The sequence below is a fragment of the Cynara cardunculus genome (genome assembly GCF_001531365.2).
Source record: "Cynara cardunculus var. scolymus isolate 2C chromosome LG 11, CcrdV1, whole genome shotgun sequence".
Lineage (NCBI taxonomy): Eukaryota > Viridiplantae > Streptophyta > Magnoliopsida > Asterales > Asteraceae > Cynara > Cynara cardunculus.
Window position 1 is genome coordinate 12,997,879 of NC_037538.1, and position 11,612 is coordinate 13,009,490.

General features: G+C 34.1%; 1 protein-coding gene across 1 annotated transcript in view; it reads right to left on the bottom strand.

The window, feature by feature from the left end:
* Positions 1–9,238: 9,238 nt before the first annotated feature.
* The window catches only part of LOC112521758 (serine--tRNA ligase-like), a 28,718-nt gene continuing 26,344 nt past the window's right edge, over positions 9,239–11,612 (bottom strand). Inside the window, exons 7-9 of the mRNA XM_025130753.1 lie at positions 11,396–11,595; positions 10,153–10,332; positions 9,239–9,647 (exon numbers count right to left, since the gene is read on the bottom strand). Of these exons, the coding sequence (XP_024986521.1) occupies positions 9,432–9,647; positions 10,153–10,332; positions 11,396–11,595 (596 nt within the window). The 3' untranslated portion in view covers positions 9,239–9,431. The remainder of the gene's footprint in view (positions 9,648–10,152; positions 10,333–11,395; positions 11,596–11,612) is intronic.

The following is an 11,612-nucleotide window of genomic DNA, read 5'->3' on the forward strand; positions in this document are numbered from 1 at the left end:
TTCCCCCAATTAGGATCACCTAAATATGGGTGATGCAAGTGAAAATACTAATATTTGGCCCAGTTACTTAGGGGCCGTTTACCAAACGTTTACCCTGTAACCGCTTAGCGGTAAAATTCTAACACCATCACCACCAATCAACCAAATAATTGCATATATTGTCAATCCTGATCCCCGAGTCACATAAAACCAATACAACAATCAATCAAAGTGAAATGAAGGATAAGCTTACGTTGTTGCCATTCTTTGTCAAGATGGATAATTTCATCGACAATTTCAACACTTGCAAACCGACGACGCTGAGATTCGCGAATAATTTCTGGATTGTGGCCCTTTTCCTCCCTAAAGAGATTTATATCCAACATGATGTCTCTTTCTTTTTTGCTTTCTGGTAAGGCGAGGAAACAGTTCAAGAGCTATAAACATAGATGTCCACCAAACACCCACGTGTGGCCATCACATCAAGCAGTAAATAAAACAACATACATGAAAATATGCAACTAATAAATGTGAAATCTGTTGGAAAGGTACAGTGGTTTAAGAGTTAAATACATATATATGTGTGCACCAACACCCACAAGTGGCCATCAAAGCAAACAGTAAGAGAAACAACATGCAGAAGATAATGTTAACAACTCTGACATGAGTCAACTAATGGAACAGCTCAAGAACCAGCTTTCCTAGGGTTAGTCTTAAAACAGATAGAAACCAGAGTCCCAATACTAGGTATAATTCCCACTCTCATTGTGAACATGATATATCAACCATCTCTACCTCTTCTTAAGATATTTTGAGACAAGGCACTTCTTTATCTCAAGTGGGCATCAAGAAGATTCCAAGAAACACTACAAACAAAACTATCGAGTCACTACTCCCTCGTTTTCTATCTAAGAGTAATCTCATTCTCATCCCAAATTCGGCATGACTACTACATTTTATGTACAATATATTATAACCTAGTGTGAGAAAACGCAGCCCTTAGCAAATTTCAAGTGCACCAAATTAAAGTAACAAAACCCATCAATCATGCACATGAAGAACAAGATAGTTGAAAATGTAATATGTTAACAGCTCGACTCTAATCTTGAACACATCACATGCCAAAACAAAACCCTAAATTTGACATTAACATGGACAGAATCGAATCCTTACAACTAAAACAAAAACAGCCTATGTAATTTGTAATTGAAGACATATGTTCTTGATAAACAAAAACAGACAGAACCACGGTGCCAAACATGCTAGGCATTAGTACAATTCTCATTTGTAACCAATATGTATCTACCAATTCTGTCTCCCTTAAGATCTCATTTAGAAAATAAGCACTTTATCTCAAGTGTGCATCCAAGAAACACTACCAACCAAACTATCCCAAGCAACGCTCCCTTGTTTCTATCTAAGACTAATTTAATCCCAAATTCCATACACCTACTGCATATCAATCATAGGGGGCTGTTTTGTCTATAGGATATAAGATAGATTGTTGTTCGGTTTTTGTGCTGAATTAACAGTTTGAATGTTGGAAATGAGTCGATGCCATTTTAACCCGGGCTATATTTTTGTTCATTTTATAGATCCGTTTGTTTTCTTCTCAACAATAAAAATAATATGAATATCTAAAATTGATCAATCAACCATGCATACTTAAATTATAAGCCACTCAAAAAAATCCCAATCTTCAAGAAAATTCCAGAACCTAACATCTCAATCTTCAACAAAATCCCAGAACATAACATCAATGTGATAAAGTTGTAAGTCAACATATCCAATAATGTCTAAAAGCTGAAAGAAAATAGAAAAATAGGATAATCACAGCTCTCAAAAACACAAATAAAAAAAAATCTCTCTTTTTCTTTACTTTCTTGTTCTTTCTTTTCTCTTTAAATTCGAGAATACAACATAAGTTCAACAAAACAATGAAGCCAAATTGAATATAAAGTTTAAAACCAATCCATTTTAACAAAAAAAATATGAAAACCAAAATAGTATAAAAACCATATCAAAGTCAAAATCAACAAAAAACAGAAAAAAGTTATGGATGATTCTTGGAACCTCAAAATCAAACACATAGAGAACTGAACACCAACAAGAGTGGAAAATATTATACATAGGCACAATCCAATTACTTAAAAGTCAAAAATTAATCGATAAAAAAATGACAACAATGAAGTTCGAATATAGAATACAAAGTCAGATCTCGTACATGGACAATAAACCCAAATGAAACAGAAGTTGCCAAAGCCAATCCATTTAACTAAAGGGTTGGGTTCCACTGTGAATAAGAGTTATAGTGAGAAGGTGAGAACAAAACATTCATATACTTCATCCACATTCAACTACTTCTAGTTACCTTTTTGTATCATCATGACCAAAGGCTCAAAAGTGTTCTCGCCATAGCTCTTATTCTCACACGATCCCTCATCTTTAACTAAATATGTCAAAACCAAAATAGTATAAAAGTGAAAATCTACAAAAATAAAAAAATTAGTGCATGGACATAACCCCATTACTTGAAAAGTTATTAAAACCGAATGAGGGTCAAAATCAACAAAAAACAGAAAAGTTTATGGATGACTTTTAGAACCTCAAAATCAAACAAGCAGGGAAATGAACAACTTCAAAAGTCAAAATGATTCATCAAAAAACTATAATGGACATAAATTGAATAAAGCTAAAAACCAATCCAGTTAACTAAAAATGTTAAAACCATAATGGTATAAAAGTCAAAATCTCAAAAACTGAAAAGGACACAAGGCTATTTCTTCAGAAGTTGAATATAAGGGACAATTCAATTACTTAAAATGGTCAAAATCATACATCAGTAGAGCTCTGAACCAGTTAATCATCCACTTTTTAGAAATCCACACAAACCAGCATCAATCATCATGCTACCTCGGAATTGGAGATCCTAGATAAAATGCTTCTTTTGATTGAAAAGATAAATGGTATTCCACACAAGATACTTGTAGAAAAGATGAAAAGAGGACAAGCCAATGGTCTAAAGCTACCATCAATCGTGACTGGACCATCTGATTGAGGATAAAAGCACAACTGCTGTTAATAAGTTTCATTAAAAGATTAGTGCATGGACACAACGCGTTACTTCAAAAGTTAAATACATAAACTGGATGAAGTCAAAATAACCAAAACTAGAATAGGTTATTCAATAAAAAAGAAGGGAAATCAACAACTTGAAAAGCCAAAATTATTCAATAAAAAAGTGAACAAGGAATTTCGAATTTGAAATACTAGGTTCGATACCCTTGCATGGAAAATGAACACAGATATATTTTAAAACCAATCCATTTAACTAAAAATGCAAAAACCAATGTAGTATAAAAGTCCAAAATGTCCAAAATGAAAAAGCTTGGTGCATGGGACTCTACCATAGGTTAATTGTAGAAACCGTATGAAGGTCGAAATCAACGAAAACACAAATTGTACGGTTGACTCTCAGAACCACAAAATCAAATAAGTAGAGAAAGGACAACAAGTGTGAAAAAGATTTTGCCGTAGAGCATAATCCAATTACGAAGTTCAAATCTAAAATACAAAGTTCAATCCTGTACATGGACAATAAACTCAAACGGACCAAAAGTCAAAACCAATCCATTTAACTACACATGTCAAAACCAAAATAGTATAAAAGTCAAAATCTACAAAAATGAAAAGATCGTGCACGAACACAACCCCATTACTTCAAAAGTTAATTACAAAAACTGTATGAAGGTCAAAATCAACAGAAACTAGGAAAAGGCTATGGATGAGTCTCAGAACCTTCAAATCAAACAAGCAGGGAAGCSAACAACTTGAAAGTCAAAATTACTCGATTAAAGAAATCAACAACAAAATGAAATTTAGAATATTAAGTTCGACACCCTTGCATGGAGAATCCATTTGAATATAGTTTAAAACCACTCTATTTAACAAACAAAAAAATGTCAAAACCAGAATGGTATAGAAGTCAAAATATCCCTTCACTTTTGTTGGAGTCCCACATCGGCTAGACATGGACCATTTCTCCTATATATATGTCGGAACCTTCCCTTTCTCCTCAAGGGCCCTTTTGGAGACTGATTTGGGGCTTCCACGTATTCTCACAGCTCTCAAGAACACAAATAAGAAAATCTCTCTTTTCCTTCACTTTCTTTTTATTTCTTTTCTCTTTAAATTCCAGGAAACAACGTAAGTTCAACACAACAATAAAGCCAAATTGAATATAAAGTTTAAAACCAGTCCATTTTTTAACAAAAAAATGTGAAAACCAAAACAGTATAAAAACCATATCAATGTCAAAATCAACAAAAAACAGAAAAAAGTTACGGATGACTCTTAGAACCTTAAAATCAACATGTAGAGAACTGAACGCCAACAAGAGTGGAAAAGATTATACATAGGCACAATCCAGTTACTTAAAAGTCAAAAATTAATCGATAAAAAATGACAACAATGAAGTTCAAATATAGAATACAAAGTCCGATCTCGTACATGGACAATAAACCCAAATGGAACAGAAGTTGTCAAAGCCAATCCATTTAACTAAAGGGTTGGGTTCCGCTATGAATAAGAGTTATAYTGAGAAGGTGAGAACAAAACATTCATATACTTCATCCACATCCAACTACTTCTAGTTGCCTTTTTTATCATCATGACCAAAGGCTCAATAGTGTTCTCACCATAACTCTTGTCCTCACACGATCCCTCATCTTTAACTGAATATGTCAAAACCAAGATAGTATAAAAGTGAAAATTACAAAAAATTTCTGCATGTACATAACCCCTTTACTTGAAAAGTTATTAAAACCGTATGACGATCAAAATTAACAAAAAATAGAAAAGTTTATGGATAACTTTTAGAACCTCAAAATCAAACAAGCAGGGAAGTGAACAACTTGAAAAGACAAAATGCTTCGTTAAAAAACTAAATAACAGACATAAAATGAATAAAGCTAAAAACCAATCCAGTTAACTAAAATTGTTGAAACCATAATGGTATAAAAGTCAAAATCTCAAAAATTGAAAAGGACACAATGATATTTCTTAATAAGTTGAATATAAGGCACAATTCAATTACTGAAAAGGGTCAAAATTATACCTCAGGAGAGCTCTGAACCGGTTAATCATCCACTTTCTAGAAATCCACACAAACCAGCATCAATCATCATGCTACCTCGGAACTTAGAAGCTTTAGATTAGTTGGAGATCCTATTGAAAAGACAAAATGTATTCCACACAAAGATACTTGTAGAAAAGATGAAAAGAGGACAAACCAAAGGTATAAAGCTACCATCAAACGTGACTGGACCATCTGATTGAGGATAAAAGCACATTTGCTGTTAGTAAGTTCCATTAAAAGATTAGTGCATGGACACAACGCGTTACTTCAAAAGTTAAATATATAAACTGGGTGAGGTCAAAATAACCAAAAACTAGAAAAGGTTACGGGACGACCATTAGAACCTCAAATTCAAACAGCAGGGAAATCAACAACTTGAAAAGTCAAAATTATTCAATAAAAAGTCAACAATGTAGTTCGAATTTGAAATACTATGTTAGATACCCTTGCATGGAAAATGAACGCATATTTATTTTAAAACCAATCCATTTAACTAAAAACACGAAAACTTATGTATTGTAAATGTCCAAAATGAAAAGGTCCGTGCATAGACACTACCATATGTTAATTGTAGAAACCGTATGAAGGTCGAAATCAACAAAAACATAAATTGTTATGGTTGACTCTCAGAACCTCAAAATCAAATAAGTAGAAAAAGGACAATAAGAGTGAAAAAGATTTTGCATAGGGCACAATCCAAATACTTAAAAGTCAAAATTAATTGATAAAAAATGACAACAATAAAGTTCAAATATAAAATACAATGTTCGATTTTGTACATGGACAATAAACCCAAACGGAACAAAAGTCAAAATCAATCCATTTAACTACACATGTCAAAACCAAAATAGTATAAAAGTCAAAATCTACAAAAATGAAAAGATCGTGCCCGAACACAACCCCATTACTTCAAAAGTGAATTACAAAAACTGTATGAAGGTCAAAATCAATAGAAACTAGGTTAATTGTAGAAACCGTATGAAAGTCGAAATCAACCAAAACATAAATTGTTATGGTTGACTCTCAGAACCTCAAAATCAAATAAGTAGAATTGAATTGTTGCATTAGAAAAGTACTTGTATTCAAAAGGGAATTATGAACCTAGGACTAGCTGCCTCTTATCTTCCACTTCCTGGGAAATTCCAACTGGCAAGGGATATGATTAAAAATTTAGGTCAATGTGAACAAATAAAGAAGTAAATTATCATGATACTAAACCTAGAGCCAAAGACCAGGAGAGAACGCACACCATAGTGTAAAATTATAACCAAAACTGGTGGCACTTGGGAACATATCTGATGAGATACAGGATTCTTTTCAGTGTCATTTCCCTGTACTTGGAACCAGTCAAGGGCAGTAAATCATCCTCTATATAGAAATCCAAGAACCCAGCGTCAATCAGCATGCTACCTCTGGAAGCTTGTCATTAGTTGAAGGTCCTAAATAAGATGCTTCCTTTGATGGAAAAGATAAAACATATAACATCATACCTATTCAACACAGGATACTTCTTGAAAAGATGAGGAGAGATGGGGAGAGGACAACCCAAGGGTCTGAACTCTAAAGTTGATGCGCATAACATGCAACAATACATGTAGAAGTGCATGTGTGCAATTCGTAAAGGGAAAAAACGAGAGTGACCTTCACTAAGATTTTTCCTGTCAAGAATATGGTACTTAATACCATGACGATTTCAAGAAACCATGAAATCAGATGGTCAAAACAAGTAATGACATACAATAATTCATGCAGAAGTGAATGTGTGTACGCTCATGAGGGACAGAAAGTGACGGATAATATACTTTGTCAAGAATACAGCACATAATTAAAACCATCTTTATGCTCTTTTCTTGATGAAATATATCATCAGAAACGCCAAATACCCCGGTTATAGAAAAAGAAGATACTATCATAATGCACCCCTCATTACCCTTTTGTCATGACCTGTATATGATCAACACCATAGATCCTGACAACCCTTTTATTAACACACACAAATGATTCACCAATTGTTCAATAGATGAACACAATTTCAGTAGATCCAGATTCATCTAAACCCAATTAGTGAAGCAGCATATCATCAAACACCTGTTGTACACAACAAAAGTTATTTTTTCTAACCTCTTCTGTCTTCTYTGAACATATGTTGTTATATCAATGCGTCTTCTTGAGGGCTTGACGTCACTRTTTTCTTCATCTTCAAACATCTATCAACACKGGATTTGACGCGGCATTCTTGAAATTAGAAAACGAAAATTTTCAGCAATATTCTTGCGAACTGATTGATTCAAACACATAAAATTAGTATTTAATGAATTTTTTTCCAAAACAAAGAATCAAATGTTCTTTGACCTCGAATTCTTGCATTAATGAAACCATGGGCGTGTCTCCATGTTGTAGTTGCGTTCTCCAAATGGATCGATATCTTCAACTGATTTGGGAGATAATGTATCCGTGATTATTGGAATTAGTAATTATCCGCATTTCACAATATTGCATCTTCAGTACCGCGCCATTTCACAATTTCGTCTTCCAAATTTACCCTTAAATTGACATTCTCATAGAACCCAATTGTGTAACTTTTGGGTTAGGTTCCGTACGAGATGTGACAGAAGATCTCCAAGATTTTATCAATTCTAATTGAAGATCAACACAAATAATATTTATCATATCAATTTTATGACAAATGAAAATTATGAGATTGAAAAAGATCAATTGTTCAGATCTTTTCTCACGCTTATAGTCTTTTAACTCACATCTTCACACAATAGGTGTTGGGTTAAGTCTCGCAACGAGCGCAACCTTCGTGTTTAGTTGTCATCATTGAGTTTGAAACCCTGAACAGACTGATGGTGATAAGCCAGAGGAAGGTGAGGATGACGTCAAGTCATCATGCCCCTTATGCCTTGGGCGACACACATGCTACAATGGTCAGGACAAAGGGTCGCGATCCCGCGAGGGTGAGCTAACTCCAAAAACCCGTCGTCTATAACTTTCTCTCTCACTCAGACGATCAATTTTTCAGTTAGGATTGTTTGGTATTTGTTGAATGGTTTGGTGCAGAATGATTAAGTGGTCAGAATGATTAAGAGGTTTAATGATATAGTGCAAAACGAAATAGAATTATTTGATAATTGTTTACAATGAAATAAATAGTTGAATGGTTAAAGGAGGCCTATGATACAAAATCATTCAGAAAGTTTTAGAACCGTTAAGAGAAAAAAAAATTGCTAAACAAGATTCACCTTTTAACGATTCAAATGTTGGCTCTTAAATAAATTATTAAGAGATAAACAAACAACCCTCTAGTATATATATATATATATATATATATATATATGGCTGGTTCGAATGTTAACCAAGATTATTGTGTTAACTTTGGTAGGGCGGGACGATGGAGATGGTGGTGGGGTGTTAGCTGTGACAATGACAATAGTGGGATGGTGGTCGGTGACTGGGAGTGGGTGGGTATGACGACGATAGAAGTGGCATGGTGGTTCATGGTAGGGTAGGGTGAATAGCAGTTGTAACAGCGACAATAATGGTGTGGTGCTGGGGGTTAAGTTAGGGGCGGGACACTAATGGTAGTAGCATGGTCATAGTAAGGATGTGCAGTGAATGATCAAGAGGTGGGTGGGTGTGATGACAACAATAGTGGCATGGTAGTTAATAGTGGGGTGGGTGGGTGGGTGGCGGCGACAGTAGTGATATGGTAGGGGGAGGTTAAGATTGAGGCATGACGAACAATAGTAGCATGGTCATGGTGGGTAATGATAAAATTCAATTCCTTCCATTATAGCAAGGAATGATGAATATATTTGTGAAATTCAATGAAATTTAAAGGATTACATACATTTCAAAAAATAAACCAAACAAAAGAATTTGAATTTAATCAAAGGAATTCGTCATTGCAATTCAATCTAATTTCGCAAACCAATCCGCCCCTTAGAACCTACTATTTTACAAAGTATTCATAATCAAATCAACCATAAATATCATGCATTTTCACTCCGCATACATTATGAAGATCCATCATGAATAGTTGATTATTAGATTCTCAAAACATTTATGATTACTACGAATACTGAATTTAAAGACCTTGATTTTTTCCACAAGCATGAGGAAAAAAAGAAAATCATCAAAAAAGAGGGAAAATCCAAAAACTAATGAACACAAAAAACCATTGTAGCAGTACAAACTGAAGCAATCATTCTTAAAAGAGTATTATAACAAGAATGTGATAAAAAATCCTATTCATCTTGTAGCAAACACCAAAAAGAGCCATATAAATATCTCTTATAAAATGCTTCACCTACTATGCTTTTGATTTCTTCCCTTTTGTTGTTTCTTTGGTTGGAGGTGGGGCTTGGAAGGGCATAAACGTCTTTCCACCCATAAATGGCTGTAGTACTTCTGGTATTTCCACACCATCTTCCCTTTGGTAGTTCTCAAGAATGCAGCACATGGTCCTCTCTGTTGCTGTCAGTGTGGAATTCAATAGATGGCAGTATTGCTTCATTTGTTCATTGCTCTGCAATTTCAGCTCAAAAATTAACATTCCTCTTCATGAAATATTGGAAAATAACAATTAAGTTAGGCGAGTGAGAGAAACGTGGAAGTTTAGGGTTTTAGTCTGATATGGGTAGTTCAGTAATTCACTGTGTCCCATCTGCCTAATTTTGGTTCCGGGGTAGGCTAAATGCACACCTATTATTCGATTGCTAATTGCACACCTACCCATTAACATCATCCTCACACGTGTCAACATCTGTACACATTTTTTACATTTTCAATGTATGGTTTGAACTGATTTTGATGTAAATAGGTGTACATATAGCAACACCCTTCTGTTCCACCTCTTTTGATGGGACAAAAATATGCATTTATGTTCCACGCAGTTATGTCCAGTCCCAGTTTAATTGTTGCACCAAAAGTGAGACAACAAGTTTTTGTTATATCATATGTCCTGTCCTGCATATACACACACCCTAAACCCACATGTATGTTCCATAAGATGATCATGAAAGAAAACCAACCTTCTTTTGTCCAAATCTGATCTCCAATTTTCTTGATTGGTAATCTGTGCAGTTTGAACAAGACACAAGTTCTCTGTAAGTGCTGGATGCGGGAAACCATGCTTCCAAGTCGTACTTCTTTGCCGCAGCATCATTTAGCGCACCAGAAACTATAGACACTATATGATATGGCAATTTCAACTGCAGTACAAAATTCCATTATGATTTTAGACAAAAACTAAGAAAAATTACAAACAGAGCAAAACCAACGTCTCATTGTATGTAGGTTTGTATCAATGCAAATGCTAAAGCATGTCCTCACGTAGCATAAAACCAAGAAATCACTACACTTATAGGTGCATATGCATATATACACAGAAGGAATATTTGCTTGCTTGGGGTTTTAAAGTTCCCTATATAAAATTAAACTCTATTTTGAGGCTGAGCCAGAAGTAATCCCCATTACTATTAGGTGGTTCATTATGTAAGACTAAATATTAAATATTTAACATATGGGGAAAATTGCACCAAAATGGAACCAACTTTCACCTGATTACTATTATGGGGAACTAACTTTCAAAATTGCCATTTAGGGGGTCTCTATCAAACTTTTTGTTTATTTAAAGGTTTGGTTGATCTGTTGAACAGGTAACAGGTAATTTAAGGGTCTCTATCAAACCTTTGGTTTGATTTGCCAAATTTGATTTAAATTTTAATATTGATACGGATTGTTTAGATATAAAAATCTTGAATGTGATCTAATATTTATTTTTTATTGCATCAATTAATTTTTTTCTATTAAATTGATTTTTTTATTGCATTAGTAAAAAACAATTTTTATTGTGATAATTTGGATTTTTTTTGAAAAAATCTTCAATTTGATATCTGAATTTAAAAAAACGAGATTTGAAATGAAAAATAGATTTTATTGCATTAATTTTTTTAAAAACACGAATTTTAATTACTTTTCTAAATTATTTTGCAAGTTGGTTCAACAAATTAGGAATCAGGTGCAAGTTGGTTCCCTAAAATGACGATTTTGAAAATTGGTTCCCCAAAATAGGAATCAGGTGCAAGTTGGTTCCCCAAAATATGAATCAAGTGCAAGTTGGTTCCCCAAAATGACGATTTTGAAAATTGGTTCCCCAAAATAGGAATCAGGTGAAAGTTGGTTCCATTTTGGTGCAATTTTCCCTAACATATGCATCAAACAAGGAAGAAAGCATATAATTCATATAAAATAAGACAGTGATGAAATACTTACCATCTGATAGAATTCCTCTGAGTTTTTTATCATCTCCTCATGCATTTCCCAAGAATCATTGCCATTTGGGCTGGTAATGCAGAACTGATGAACACGGAAAATACCAAGAGTGTCTCGGCCATGTGAACCAGCCTCTTTACGGAAGCAAGACGAATATCCAGCATATCTGGCAAGTTTTCCAATATCAGTTGACCAAAAAGAGAATAGTATATATATA